This window comes from Copadichromis virginalis, linkage group LG8 (assembly GCF_057382275.1).
Source record: "Copadichromis virginalis isolate Kocher_CV1m ecotype Utaka linkage group LG8, C_Virginalis_male_GT1.1, whole genome shotgun sequence".
Lineage (NCBI taxonomy): Eukaryota > Metazoa > Chordata > Actinopteri > Cichliformes > Cichlidae > Copadichromis > Copadichromis virginalis.
In genome coordinates, this window is record NC_140625.1 from 14,486,472 (window position 1) to 14,501,829 (window position 15,358).

Sequence of the window (15,358 nt, forward strand, 5' to 3'; positions counted from 1 at the left end):
GTGAATTTTAGTGCTTAGGCACTGAATAATAGTACTGTATAAATGTGTGTGTTACTGGGTGAATGATTTAATAAAAAGTATAGTAAGTAAAGTAAAAAAGTGCTCAATTTGAGTAGAGTGGTCTTTGAGGTTAAAATGTGATGTTATGGTAGCTGTTTCCATCTTTTATACTGTCTATGAGTAGTCCGTGGACCAGGTGTTCCACAGATTTTTGACACTGCCCCCTGGTGACAGGAAACTGCAACAACATGCAGATGGTGGTCTGATAAACTGTGTGTAGGATCAACACATAACCTTAAAGCCTCCTATTAATACAAATACGAATGGCTCGATCAGTTGGCCACGAGTCTCGCTTTGTAGAAATGTAAAAAAAAACAAACGAGTCCCTTTGCTGGAGTCGTTTCATGTGTAACACAGTTTAAAGCAGAGTCAGACATGGTTTGGGATATACTGTGTAGTGTGCATCTTACAAATGGTGGGCCTCTTAACAACCCTTTGGGATAACTTGTTCTAGACTGAAGTGCACCGTTTTCTGTTGCATCTGGGAACACCACTGAATCAAACACAACAAAACACTGAACTAGTTAACTCTGAGCACAGCATGACTACAGTACTTGAAATGTACTCGGCACAAATCTGGAAGGTTTGCATGCTTTTTTTTCTCCATCAATTAGAATAACAAAAAAAAAGGAGAGAGTAAAAAGTATTGCTTGTTTTTTCTCTGTTTTGAAAACCCAAATCAGCTGGTTTTATTTTGTGTTTCTCCACAAGATGATCATATCGGTTAGCTACACTGTGACTAAGTCTACTACACAGCAGACTTGTTGCTGCAAAAGGGAGAAAAGGAGCACCGGAGTTAGTGCTGGGGTTTATGTGATGTAACCTCCACCCTCCTTCCTATTCACTCTTTTTTTCCCCTCACTCTCACTCTCTATCATGCTCTCAATTCCTTGGCTGCTTGCTGCTAGACAGTACAGTGGCCAAGAGCAGTTGAGTGACAAGTTGACGGGCCAAATCGTCGGGTCCATTGCATCCCCGAGCAGAGACGCCAGCCACCTCTGTACTTCTCCCCTTCCTTCCTGCCTCCTGGGCTAAGTCCAGAGCCCACATCCTGGGAACATGGGGCCGGACGGCTGGAGCCGACAGCACAATAAGAGGGTTCATAGGAAAAGCCGTGTCCGCGTGTGGCTGGGAGGCGCTGATGCTGCCCATGTCATTTTGGCAGCTCGCACGGCTCTATCTGCTGGCCTCAATCACGCCAAAAGTCAAAGAGACGCTCCATTAATCTCGCTCAGCATCACAATCTTTTACCCAATGACTTCTGACAGCACAAAAAAAATAGTTTCTCTTTGTTCTACTGTTATTGTTCATTTGGTGTCCATATGAGGGTCTCTGATGTTCAGCAACAAAAAAAGAAAGGTTCTACGTATGGGAGAACAGATTTCATGGAAACAGATTCTCGGAGTAGCATTTCAGATAACCAGAACACAGCAGAAAATATGACAACATGATATAGCTGCAGCCGAAGACAGTATCAACACAGTGAGAGGGAAAAAATTGTAGAGTTTAGGAGCCTGCAGACAGCGTGACAGTTCAGTACGTTTATCAAAACAGAATCTCGGCACGGGGTGAACTCTTAAGATTTGCCCCTCTCACTTCTGGGAAGTATCACACTGTGGTGGCCCGGCTGTGTTTGAGGGCTAGTGGCGAATACTCCTTAATACGAACACACAGTTTGCCCCTCAGCCAGGGGTTTTGAAGCTCCAGGGGACAGAAGTCGTCCTGTAACCACTTCTCTCTGTCGTCCACAACCAGCACGAGGCCGAAGTGCTTCAGCTGTTCAGGACTGTAGTAAACACACTGCTCCTGTTCGTCACCGTTTTCACTGCTTCCCATCATGCGCCGGGACACGACGTTCATCTCCTGCACCACCAGCTGGACCATCTCCCGTGCGGATGTGCCTGGAGTTACACAAAGCTGAAATGTAGGAGGAGATATTAGCGTTTGCCAAAACAAACACAAGGCGCTCTGAGTGAAAATCCCTGGAAAATGAATCAATACCTTGACGCTGGTCTCCTTTGGCAGACCTGTGCGGTACTGCGGGTAGACTCTGAGTGTGGCATGACAGCCTTTCCTGAGAGCAGCAGGTGATGGTGAGGCGAGTCTCTGAGTGCCGCTGTCTTCTGATAATGTGCGTGCCGGCGGAAGCCGTGACAGGCAGCGCTCAGCGGAACAGCAGCGGTCTACTGATGAGGGCCGGTGCCATCTTCGCTGCGGTGAGGTGGAAGGTGAAGGGCAAGTAGTGTGGTAGGAGTAAGGCTGCTGGTGGGCGGAAGGGAACTCCAGACTGCTGGTCCTCACGCAGAAGGCCTGCCTCTTCTCTGTGATGTGCAAAAGCTCAATCTGCCTGCTGGGCAAGATGAAGTCACTGTCAAACAGCTCCGGAGCCCCCCTTCGCCTTTCTCCTCCACATCGAAAGCCTCCACCTCCTCCACACCTCTCTCCTTCCCTCCCGTGCTGCGGCTCTGATGCTTGGAGGACGTCTGGTGTGGAATCCCGCAGAGCTCCCCCTCCACGTCCACCCCCGCTGAGATGCATTCCTCCTCCTGAGCCGCCCCCGTCGATGCGCAGGAAACCACGGGGCTCCAGGGGCGCAGAGGACGAGAGAGGTGAAGGGGGCAACAGGTCCAGCTCTCGGGGGCTCTGGGCACGACTGGAGTCATAGTCACTGTCGGTAGTGAGGAAAACTTCAGAGGAGCCTTCCTCATCTGAGAGTCCAGCAAAATCTAAAGGGTGCAAGAAAAGAAAGAAATTTATAAATGAGTACAATAATTCCACAATATCACATTTTCTGGTATAAAAAAAATTGCTCATGTACAAAAAATATCTTTTGGAACCACACGAATCAGACGTCTTTCTGACCTGAGTGCTTACGGCATCGTTCGGGTGAAGGCATAGGAGAGGGCATGAAGTCTGGCTGAGATGAGGTAGAGGGAGGCTTGTCAGGCATCACCTCTTTAGAGAAGTCAATTATCCAGCTTACAGAGATGCCTCCTGTCGGCTGCTTGTAGCGGGCGTACTGCAAGGCATCCATAATCCATCTCACATCCCGCCACACCTCCTCCATTTGCTTTGGGAAAGTTATTAAGATCATAAGTTACAGTGACGTCTAATACTGTGCTACTCTGGGATTGTCCATCATAATGGGATATTTACACCTAGACTATGCTACAGGCTCGGATAAATCACAAATAGCTGACATGCTGACAGTATGTCATACCTGCATGTGTTCCTGAACTTGTTGGTGTTTCTTCTTGGCAACGAGGAGCTCAGCTTCAGAGAAGGCCTCCCGTAGTGCCTGCTGAGACATGAGGGACTCCAGCTCCAGCAAGGCGGACACCCTGCAGTACTGGCCGATGAAACTGGGGCAATAGGCATTAAAGTGCACTGAGGAAGAAAAGAAATCCAATAAGACCCAAAAGCAGAAATATAAAATCTTCTGAAATAGAGAAACACATATAGTAACAGCAGTTTTTCAAATATTTCTTTTATATAATACTGCATAAAATTTTATAAACTAACCCAATTCAAAGATCTGCAGCGGCAGTGTGAGGAAGCCGGAGCGCGGGGAGTATGGATTATTCTGACCGGGAGCCGTGCAGACTTCATCTGAAGGTGGCAGGAGGAGGAGGAAACACACTTTCTCCCCAAACTCCAACACTTCCTGGCTGTAGATACGGAAGTCCTGTGCCTAAACACAAAGAGACAGGTGATCTCTGTGGGTCTCTGGCTCCACAGGTATCGATGTACGCTTAGTTGAAGTCCTTTAGGACTGTAAAAATGTGACATAATACAGATATTTATATTTAAATCTTAAGCTTTCATTTGAATATATATGCAGTGTTGTTTGTGTACAAGAACTTTGTGGCAGAGGAATTGTTTTCAGGTTGTTTGACATCCTGTCTGTGAACATTAAGTCTCACGGACAGAAAATTAAATTTGGCAAAATGTTCAATGCAGTTCGGTTCTATTTACATAACAGTTGCCTTAAGTGCTTAATATTGTAAAGTAAACCCTATGATATTACAGAGAAACCCAACAATCATAGGACCCCATATGAGCAAGCATTTTGGCGACAGTGGGAAAGAAAAACTCCCTTTTAACAAGAAGAAACCTCCGGCAGAACCACGTTCAGGGATAGCTATCTGCCACAACCCGTTGGGGGTAAACACTTTGCTGTGTTGGTTCTGGAGGTCAATATTCAAGGTCGCTGTACCCTCATCCAATTAGATTCTCTCTGTATCTTAAAGAAATCCTACAACTGGGAGGTTGTAATAATTGGTTGATATTCTAAGAGTCATTTCTACTTTCCTTTGATAAACACAGTAAAGATCAAGTAATTGAGCCCAAGTTTATTAAGATTTACAGAGTATGGATCATAGAGTGCTATTTAAATCAATTTTATACGTTTCAGTATTTTAATAGCAGAATTAGGAACCAATAAAAAACCTTGTATAACAAAAAGCGACCTCATTGGGGGTTACCTTATCACACTCTTACACTTTAAACTGATTTACAAAGATTTCCCTACATGAGTGATTCATACCTTTAAGTCTCCAGTTCTTCATTCTTATAACAGTTAAATAAAAGACTTTGAGCAATAGTCCTTCAAGCTTCCTGAAGGTCTTTCAAACATTTTTTGGACATTGGCTGCTTTTTCACTCATTTTTAGTCCTGACCATTTTCAGAGGAATTTTGTTTTGTTTGTTAAGCCACTTAACACTGACTTGTGGATCATTCAAGCATTAAAAAAAATCACCAAAGTAAAGGGATAAACCAGTGATGTGTCTGGTGATGTGTGGGGTCATCTTGACAGAATGGAACAAAAAGTAGCCAAAATGCAAAGAAGAGCTTTGAGTGTCATTCAATGTTCCATTTTTCTAGCAAAATACAAAGAAATAGGAGGCGGCTCAAGATTGTGACAGTGTGTATGTATCAACACAGTGCATATTTATCTTCATAGTCATGTAACTTTTAATAGCAGTGAAGTTTATGGTGCTGGCGCTCCTCCATTTGAACAGTTGGTGGGAAAAGTCAAATGGACAATGACTGCCATTGTGCAGGAATTCAAACCATGTTCTTTTAGAGAAATCATGTAGAATTAGTGGTCTAACCAGCGCTGCCTCAATTTCCACTGGAGTCATTTTAAAGAGCTTTCTGCTTCTGCTGCTGCCTGACTCACTGTATGCTTCCCCAGGTTCTACGCATCAGTCAAAATCACTTTTACTAAACAAATTGTGGACTCACTCACTAAATAGATACAGTTGTCTTGTTCTGACCTGATTGCCAGGAATGTTGATGTGAGCTATCAGGTCCTTGATGGCATTACGCAGGTCCTGTAGGAGGCGATGGGGAGCACTCTGTACATCATGGTCCATTTCCAGTGACTCCTCCAGAGAGCTGAGGGCCTGAAGCCACTGCCACTCCTCTCTGGAATATCACAGAAACAACTCCTTTATTGTTTTGCTAGTTTAGTTTAGTTCTTGCTTTTGAAATTTATCAGCCTAACCAGCAGGACTGCAATTCAATTACACATTAGGTAATGCGTGATCCCAACCTGGACACATTGCTGTTGTCTCGAATTTTGGTATGACAGAGCACGTTGGGGAGTTTCTGGGGCACCAGTGCTCTTATCTGCTCCACCGATGTACACAACTTCAGGTAGCCCAGATATAAGCCTGGAGACAAAAGCTTCCTGCTACGCCTGTGGTACGCCAGCTTCTCCTAGAAACAGCAGACAGGGTGTCCCTTAAGACTTTTCATTGCATTTTAATACCACTAAAACAAACATACACAAGATGGAAATACAGAGTAAATTTAAGACGTAATGCAGTCTGCATGTCTTTTATTAAAAGAAACTAGACTAAGGGGCGTATTCGTGATAGCCTTGTGGGCAAGGTAGCCCAAATGCTCACTGTTTTGGGAATCCTTCCACATCTTCAGCTGGTATTTCAATGTAACTGGCATAACATCCTTCAGCCGTATACCTTGCCTGAGTGGGCCATCTAAGACAAAGTTAGCTGGCAAGCTCTGACCAGCCACATCCTTCTTGAGCTCCATTCTCCTCAATGGTTCTCCTCAGTTCTTTAATGGGAAATGAGGTAATGGCCTCATCAACCAGAGCTTAGCACTTGACTTCCTTCCTCATGACAAGCTGATAGCAATCATTATCAAGCCATTTGCCATTAAATGTGTATCTTCTAACTTCTGTCAACTAGCATTGACTAGAACTGGCCAGTCTTTACTTGACCTCCCTGCTGGGAATATGCATCAGTGAGTTTTGTATTTTAGTACATTTTTAGACATAGTCTGCCACAATTAAGGTACCAAATGTATTTAATCAGTCCGGTGTTACTGTTAGCTGTTTACAAACTCAAATGGTCGGCCAAACTACGTATAAGCTGTGGTTTTGTTTTTAGAGCAAAAAAGAACCAGGCACATGTTATGGCTAAACACCATTTTTACCTTCAGTGTCTGGTGTCCACTTATGTTCACTGACAGTGCTAGGATAAATCATCATCAGTTCATCTCTGTGATTTGGTGCTCTGCAACTGGAAAAAAACCTCTACCAGACTCTGGACTGTTCCTGTTCCAAAAGTAGCATGGCCGTAACACTGTTGTCACACTGCATGACCTAAAGGTATGCAGGGGGTAAAAATAGCAGCATTGTATGGTGGAATTTCCACCCAAACTGAACTAAAACTGTGGAATTCAGTACCTTTTTCTTTATAGAAGTAATTTTTAACTCTATGAAAGTAAGTGTTGAACGGGGTGAATTACATGATGGCTGTGCTTTTAATTTTTTCTCCGTAAGCATCCTCTCATTCAGTAGTCCTGTTTTTATGTTTCGCTGTTCAGTTAGTCTTGGATGCTTTTCATGTTGTTCCAGCGTGTTTAAAGTGGAAGTCAGTCCTGCAGAATAGCCCATCAGCACATTTTTTCGCATTTCATCATATAATTTGTTCATAACTGGCCACAAAACAAATATTTCAGTGAGCTGTGGTTTTGCCAAAGGGAATCTTCGCTATTGTTTTGGAACCACAGGACAAAACCAGTGTGCTTTAGAGGCCAAACAGCATTGCAACAATGGCATCAGGTTTACTAGGTTATATAGACAAAATCAACTTGTGGTTTACTTCCAGATTGTTTTTTGGTTGGTTTTTTTTGCTGAACTAAACATCCACACTGAATTAGTTATATAACACTAAATAACAACAGTTACACGGTTAGATCATCATCGTCTCCAACATGCTGAAAGTTTAAACTGCTACTTGCTGAATAAGCGGCTTTAAAACGTGAAGCGACTTCAAGATGGTTACGTTTACATGTTGAGCTGTCACAGATTGACCTGACGTTTGGCATTTTAATTAATCTGATGACAAGTCTGCTCAGTATGCTGAATGGCCTAATAATGACAGTGACAAATGGAAGAGCAGAGTCACGGTGATTAATGTTTGTCTAAATAAAGGGTGTCTGCACAAACAGAACTTGTAATTGGAAGCAGATTTCAATTTAAAGTCCTATTGTTCCTGCCTCGGTGCCTCATGTCTGTCAGGCTGTGTTTGGTTTTCTGTGAATGAGAGCCTCAGCGATTCCACTAAATACATGTTTCGGGGCATTTTGTTGTCGACAAAGCCCTTTATTCGACGTGCTTTGATCTGGCCACATCCTCGGGTAACATAAATGCAACATAAACTGCTGTGGAAGCGTTCTTTGACCAAAACAAAAGCAAAAAATAGCCCAATGTACAAAACTGAGGTAACTCCTAATCACTGCCAGCCCACTTCTCTACAATATGGGAGCCAATCAGCTTGTTTTGAAGAGAGTGGATATCTGGACAACACACAACACACTGACATGAGAGGTAAGATTGTGTAAAATTTCATCTTGTATGTCCCGATTCTGCACATTCACATGCAGATACTGTCTACAAAGATGCCTGCTGTCATGGTCCCATGGTTTTGTGTTATTTCTGAGTTTTGGTTTCTGTTTGAAAACCGCTTGTTGATTTTTTTTTTTTTATATTTCTGTGCGAGCCAATTACATGTTACAATTACACAGTAATATCTTAAGACCTGCCGGACTCACATGAAGTGTGATGAGGAGCATGTCCAGCGCAGTGGGCTCTTCGGGGGATGATATAGATTTTCGTTGGAGCTGCAGTTTACAAAGCTGCGTCCAGCGTACCCCGTCAAGGTTGGGAGACGCATTCATGTCCTTCAGCAGCACCAACAGGGCATTACCATGCTTGTCTTTGATCGGCTCAAAATATACCTGACCAAGATCCTGGGTTCCCAGTGCTCCCTGATAAAAAAAACATCAGATAATATTTCCTAAAATGTTTCACACTGAGCTCATATGATCACAGCCGCCATAATTTACTCATAAAACTATTAGACTACCTGTAGATGGGAGACGGCCTGCAGCATCTTGAGGCGAGTCTGCAGAGTGCATGAACACGACGTCTGGGAAGGACCGAGGCACTGCTGCAGCCACGAAATTTCCTCCCATAGATAGGACACCTGTTGCGGGATAGGAATCATAATAAGGGGCATTGTAATCATTTGTGCAAATGCATAGATATGTGACTGTCAAGTGAAACTGTGGTCCATGCACCTTAGTAAACCATAGAAAGTCCTGCATCAGTGAGCTTGAATACGAATCTTCAATCTCCACAATAGGAATTTGCTCCTCTGGAGTCACCAACACGTTGTCGTCTCTGTAGAATATGGACGCCAGATAGAGACCTCTGGAAGGAAACGCAGAAAAAATGTGTGTATGAGTATTTAATACAGCTCTGAATGTTTAAATGTCAAAAAACACTAGAATCAGTACTTTGCTGTTTTATGTAAATGTACATCGTAAAAAGGTATCTTCCACAGCGTGTCTTTTATCCTGTCTTCCTCCCCTCAACCCTATAGCAGCAGACGGCCGCCCCTCCCTGAGCCTGGTTCTGCCGGAGGTTTCTTCCTGTTAAAAGGGGGTTTTCCTTATCCCTGTCACCAAGTGCTTGCTCATAGTAGGTAGTTTGATTGTTGGGATTTTCTCTCTATTACTCTAGGGTGTTTACCTTGCAGTATAAAGGACCTTGAGGTGACTGTTGCGGTGATTTGGTGCTATATAAATAAACCTGAACTAAAAATCTGGCGGGAGAGTGTAAAAATAAAATGACAAATTACACACCAGATTTGTTAAACATATAGTTAAAAGCCTAGGACATGGAGTGCTCTAATTTTTACGCCACGGTTCAAGGATAAACTCTCTTCTACCTTTTCAAACTTTTGACAAATTTGTTGGTGGGCTGGAAAAGGTGCCGCAGGCTCTTGGACACTGAGTGCTTCCTGCTTTGTGGTGGAGCTTTGCATTGCTCTGTGTGAAAAAACACAGGAAAAAAACAGAAAGGATTAAGCTAATTCCATAGCAACAACAGAGTCAGATTACCTGAATAACTATTCCAATGCCCTTGATGCTTAAAATCACAAATAGCATACCAGACACAATAGAGCCGTGACTCTGACTGGTTTTCTCTCTAAACTGGTGTCTACTCCTGTCCTAACTAAGCCCAGTGGCAGGCTGTTACCAGAGTTACCTAACTGACAACAAACCTGACACATCCAACATCGCGGTCAGAGTGGAATATTTCTTGACATGCTCTCCAGTGGTGCGGTACCATTTGACAGTCAAGCTGGCTGCCAGCAGCAGAGTATGGGCCTAAAGGGAACTGCTTACTCTCAGGTCCCAGAGGAGCTGTGTGTACATGTGTGTGTGTGTCTGTGTGTGTTTACCTGTACACGCTATAGCTGCTGGAGCATGGCAAGCCTCGAGCAACAGCCATACGCGCAGAGTCAAGGAGCTGTCGTAATTTGTGTGTGTGTACGTCTGTATGTGTCTTAAGCCTTCGCCGCTCACCTACAGGGGAGGTCAGTCAAGTCTGTGGGGACGTGTTTATTTTTAGTGGACCAGGAGGGGGTTGGAGGCCAGAGCGAGAGAGGTGAATGCATATCTATATGTGTGCGTTTGTAAGGGTGCTTGTTGGTGAGATAACGCACCTCCCCACTCATTAGAAACCATGAGTCCCAAAACCCTTTACAGACCCCCCCTGCCCAGCTCCCCACAGGTGAGGTAACTCCAGCCCCAAGCCACTTAAAGTCAATAAACCTCCCCATTCAGGGCCCAAGAAGAACTAATTTTCTCTTCAGGTGGATGAGTTGAGGTGTAGTAACCAGAAAAAAAAGCACCATTCGACCCTTCTCACCTCCCCAAATTTCGCTCCACTCGCGACTCTGTTCAGCTCCAGCCTTGCCAGGCCTCAGTCGCTCTTTGACACTGAGTAAGAGAGACAAGAAGGGCTGACTGCTGGGGTGCCTGGGTTAGTCAAGACTTCTTTCACAGTTTAATTAATAGTGTTTGGACAAGAGGGAGAAGGTGGTGTGGGCTTTGAGCCGGGCTGCGATGGCGGGGGGGTGCGTACATGGACATGTAGGGGAGTCAAGAGTTGAAAGCGAGAGCATGTACTTGAATATTTGCGTCTGCTCGTGTACACGCGTACCCGTGTGTGAGCCTGTCTATCTTTATGTGTGTGTATATATGTGAGGACAGTAGACAGGGCGACTGGTGGGCTGCAGGGGGCGAGAGGGGGAGGCAGCAGTAGTCAGTGTTAATTTATGCCCTCTCCAGACTCCAGCCCGGGACTTGTCTCTTACAGGAATAACAAACATGACCCCAGGACACGCCACCTCGACTACCGTGTCTGAACTCTCAAACTCAATCAGCCACCGTCTGAAGAACCAAGAGCCACTCAATACCGGCTATTATATTGCATCTTGCCCTGTTGCAAATATGGTCTAGCCACAGTGGACAATAGTAAGTGGGTGAGTGTGTTTGGGCGTGTGGGTGTGAGAGAAAAAGAGGGACAACTTGCTCAAGGCTAAGTGCAGTTTGCCGTCATGTAAAAAGAGGCAGTGTGGATAGGTTTTGACACTTATGGGACCAGCTTACAGCCAGCAGTGTTTAGGGATATAAACAGCTTGAGTGTGAGAGAAGCTGATCTGCATTTTGTCCCAGAGAGGGAGAGGTATTCAACCGAGAAACGGCTGAGTCATGGAAAGACTCGTGAGGGATGGGGAGGGGTTGCCGAGACAGACGGGAGGGTATTATTTTTGAGGCGACGTGTCACCTTAATATGTACGGCCTGAGATTGTAAAGTGTCTGTCATGCTGAGATGAAACACAGCAACCTGTTACACCTGTGATTTCAACTCTGCATCGTTGTGTTTCTTTGCGCAGGAAAAAGAATGCTCATGAAACATGAAGTCGTGCCAGTATTAAACACTGATCTTAAGGTTAAGTTTAAAACACCTTTGAAATTTGGTTGGGCTTCAAATACTTCAAGCTCTCATATTAGTTTTTAGTCTTTCTGGGGGAAAACAGCCCCTTCGAATTGGTCAAAAAGTTGTTGATACCATGGCAGACACAGTGGCGGTGAGCTTCTTTTATCTGCCCAAGTAGCTGGTCCAGTGACTCCTTCTGTCCTCTCTGACGAGGAGCGCGGCCATCAATGTCCCTCCAACCTTCAGGGAGATGAAATAAAGAAAGAAAAACTGTTATACAACAACTTGTTACTGCAATTATCTAATCAGCCAATCATGTAGTGGCAAATCTATGGATTTAGGCATGTAGACGACCTGCTGAAGTTCAAACTAATAGGAAGGCAACAGTTACTCAAATAACCACTTGTTACAACCAATGTATGCAGAAGAGCATCTCTGTTTGAACAATACACTGGATCTTGATGACAGAAGAACACCCCTGTCAACTAAGAACAAGAAATTGAAGCTATGATTCCCAGAGAAGATTTGAAAAATGTTTCCCAGTCCGTTGAGTTCTGAAAGCATGGATCCAACCTGCCTTTTATCCTTGGGTTATGATGCTGCTGTTGGAGTAATGGGGTGGGAGACATCTTCTTGTCACGCTTTGGGCATCTTAGTACCAACTGAACTTTTAAACACCACAGTCTACCAGATTATTGTTGCTGACCATGTCCATCCCTCTATGACCACAGGGTACTCATTTTCTGATAGCTGTCTCCAGCTGTGTCACTAAGTTCAAATCAACTAGATTCTTTAACATGACAATGATTTCGCTATACTTAAAGGGCCTCCACAGTCTCCAGATCTCAGTCCAATAGAGCAGCTTTTGGGTGTGGTAGAACTGAAGATTTGCATCAAGAGTGTACAGCCGAGACAGCTGTAGCAACTGCGTGATGCTGTCATGTCACCAAAATCTCTGAGAAATGCTTACAGCTCCTTATTGAATCTATGTGACAGGTCTGAAGCCAAAAGGATGTCATGGTGTAACTGACAAAGTGGCCAGTGAGTGTATATTTATCAAGACTCACAGAGCTCATACATAATAGGTGTTTTTAGCGGAAACCAACATGACGAAATTAGGGTACTGGTTCGTTTACACACATTGGTCTAGAGTTAGCTTTTTTTTTAGCATTTTTAGTTGTACCATGATCAAAATTTATACAAATATTTATGGCCCTATGGCGACATTATGTGGTTTTAAGTCCATCTATCCGTCCCTCCGTCCATCCGTCCATTCATCACCTTGACTGTTTACCCCAGTTGGGTCACAGGGTGCTGAAGCCTGGTCAAAAAGCAGGCTGGATGCTCCCTGGACAGCTTATAAGTCCATCTCAGGGTTAACACGGAGAGACAATCAATATACCTACAGGCAAGGTAGAACCACCAGCAACTTATTCAGGCAATCGAAGAACTTGCAAACTTCACTGAGAGAAAAAAAAAGCCTACAGTATAATAGCAACACCAAATGGTAACCACTCCAACACTATACCACTCAGGCTAACATCTTATTTCACGTTTTTTTTTTAAAATTAGTGCAAAACTGTCAATTGTACTGTCATGAAACGTGGTACAAAGATTAATGTTCAGCAAGTTTTTTTAATGAAACAAAATTATTGTTGATTTATGAAAATGGTCTTTTTTTAATTCTATTTTGGACACTGAAAAACAGGAATGTTTCTGTCATTTAACTGTTTACCTATTAATCAACTATATCAGTGTAGTATGAATGGCTGTGGGGGAGGTCTTTATCAGCAGGAAAACCTGTAAAACTTATAAAAAGACAGGTAAAAGTCCCAAAAAATATCTGCTCTCCGTACTTTACAAAGCTGTCAAGTGGGGTGGATTGGAGCCGTTGCTGGGCCGATTCTGACCACCAGGCCTTACATTTGACACCCCTGGCTTATAGTACCACCTTACTTGAGCTGCTCGAATGGCAATGGCCATTTTGTCTATATTGGACACATAAGCTGAATGTGCTTAACATAAAAGAAAAATTAGTAAGAAAATTAGCAGAAATGAGCTGACATATTATTATTATTACAAACTAAACTGGTATATAATTGAGTTTTAGGGTTGTCAGCTACTTCATATTTTGTGTTTGAAAGCTCACTGGCTTTTATAACCAGAGGCTAGTGAGAAGAAGGAAACTAAGCTGATAGTAGACTGTTTTAATAGTGGACCGTTATCAGTTATGGAATGATAAAATTACAGGTAATTAATAAACTCTCAGCAATTTACATTTTATTAAAAACAGCACTTATTTTGTATAAATTATACTTGATGTGACATTAATATCCAGGTAAGATCAGACCCATATAGTCACATTCTCTGCTGGACAGGCAGATCCCCTGAGCACCACTGATTTTGGGTTCAGGACTGAACATGTGCACAGAGATTCTGACGTAGTGCTCCTGCCACCTTGACAGCATCTGAGGAACGTTAATGTACCACAAACTTAACTGTACCCCCAAAACGCTAAATATTCTCATTCCTCGGTCTTTTCGTGTTTCGTCTTTCCCTGTGATGGAGGCACACTTACACAAAAACACCTACTTACAGTACACTGTATTACAAACACACACTTGGCCTTCTCTGCTCATAGATGACCAGCTCTGCAGAAATCCTTCTCCCTTATGCATTAGAACCAGAGGATGTGTCAACGATAACCCACCCCCAACCAACATCAACTCCAACCCACCCCCCACTCCCTCTCCTGGAGCCCCCCGGGGGGTGCATGGGGCTGAAACACGGTGAGGTCTATTCCCGGAAAGGTGCCTGTCCCGACAAGACAAGCGGGCCCTTTAATGGGCGTCCACGGCCCGGTATAAGGCCCCCACTGTTGGGGCCGCGCCGCGCGCTACAGCACAGACATACAAATATTTCCAGTGGTAGGCCAAATGGAAAACACAAACACGCAACATCGAAATTAGCTCTGGGAGAGGGGAGGGAGAGCGGTGGGACAGTAGAAAAAAAAGGAGAGGGGGAAGCCTAGTTTCACAAACTTGCTGAAAAACACTGTGTGCTGATGAGGACAAACATGTTCATGTGTTCTCCAGATGTGCCACGAGCGTGCCAGTGTGCCCACAGCAATGCTACCTATGCTCACGCTCTTACAAAAGGTGCATTTTGCATCTGCAACAGTCAGAAGAGTCCTTTCACAAATCTCAAAAACATGGAAACGTAAAAATTTCACACAAACTAAAGAAAGAGACAGATGGACTGAAGGAAAGGGAGAAAGAGGGTCAGAGCTGCAGCGGTCAACAGCTCAGCTGTTGCACATGACTCCACGGTTAATTTCTTGGCTGAACCCGGGTGGCTTCTCCTGGCAGCTGGGCCCAAGCAGCATCCTGAGGCTACTGTTACACTCACTAACATCCGCAGTGAGGGTCCCACAACCCGCCCAGCCGCCCTGGCAGAGCTGGAGGAGAGTCCAGCTGTCATCCCTCTAGTGATGGCACAGCAAAATTGGAATGACACCAGCGTGACAAATTCAATTAACAAAATTAGGCGATGCCCGGGTCATTTTATGTGTAAGACTACGAAACAAATCACTTATGCAAGACAAACATACACACACACACCACAGTTATTAATTTAGTGAGGTGAGCCAAAACCTTGTAGAGCAAGGGGCACGTTTTGAAATCACCCTAAATTTGGAGCTTTATGTTTAGCTTTGTGTAAAATTTAGACACAGGCTTTAAAATACTCATATTTATACAAAGAAAATAGACAACTTACTGGAAGGTGCAGCACAGGCCGGTGTGGAAATTTTCCAAGGTCCCCAGCCCTTCATGTTGTACGCTGACACCTGCACGTAGTAATAGGTCCCCTGGGAGGAGAGCAGATAGGACACTTACGACAGAATCTGCTTGCGTGTGGCAACAACCGAAAAGGAAGTGTTTCTGTAAATGACCATCTGTATACATGTGC

General features: G+C 44.1%; 1 protein-coding gene across 4 annotated transcripts in view; it reads right to left on the reverse strand.

Annotated features, from left to right (window-relative positions):
- Positions 1–699: 699 nt before the first annotated feature.
- The window catches only part of ankfn1b (ankyrin repeat and fibronectin type III domain containing 1b), a 161,103-nt gene continuing 146,444 nt past the window's right edge, over positions 700–15,358 (reverse strand). For all 4 annotated transcript variants that reach the window (XM_085466044.1, XM_085466045.1, XM_085466047.1 and 1 more), the window contains 13 exons: positions 15,167–15,257; positions 11,522–11,629; positions 9,330–9,429; positions 8,677–8,809; positions 8,463–8,582; positions 8,149–8,364; positions 5,618–5,784; positions 5,340–5,490; positions 3,583–3,751; positions 3,281–3,447; positions 2,923–3,130; positions 2,062–2,786; positions 700–1,977 (listed from right to left, as the gene is read on the reverse strand). In XM_085466044.1, the coding sequence (XP_085322170.1) occupies positions 1,669–1,977; positions 2,062–2,786; positions 2,923–3,130; positions 3,281–3,447; positions 3,583–3,751; positions 5,340–5,490; positions 5,618–5,784; positions 8,149–8,364; positions 8,463–8,582; positions 8,677–8,809; positions 9,330–9,429; positions 11,522–11,629; positions 15,167–15,257 (2,664 nt within the window). In that variant the 3' untranslated portion in view covers positions 700–1,668. The remainder of the gene's footprint in view (positions 1,978–2,061; positions 2,787–2,922; positions 3,131–3,280; positions 3,448–3,582; positions 3,752–5,339; positions 5,491–5,617; positions 5,785–8,148; positions 8,365–8,462; positions 8,583–8,676; positions 8,810–9,329; positions 9,430–11,521; positions 11,630–15,166; positions 15,258–15,358) is intronic.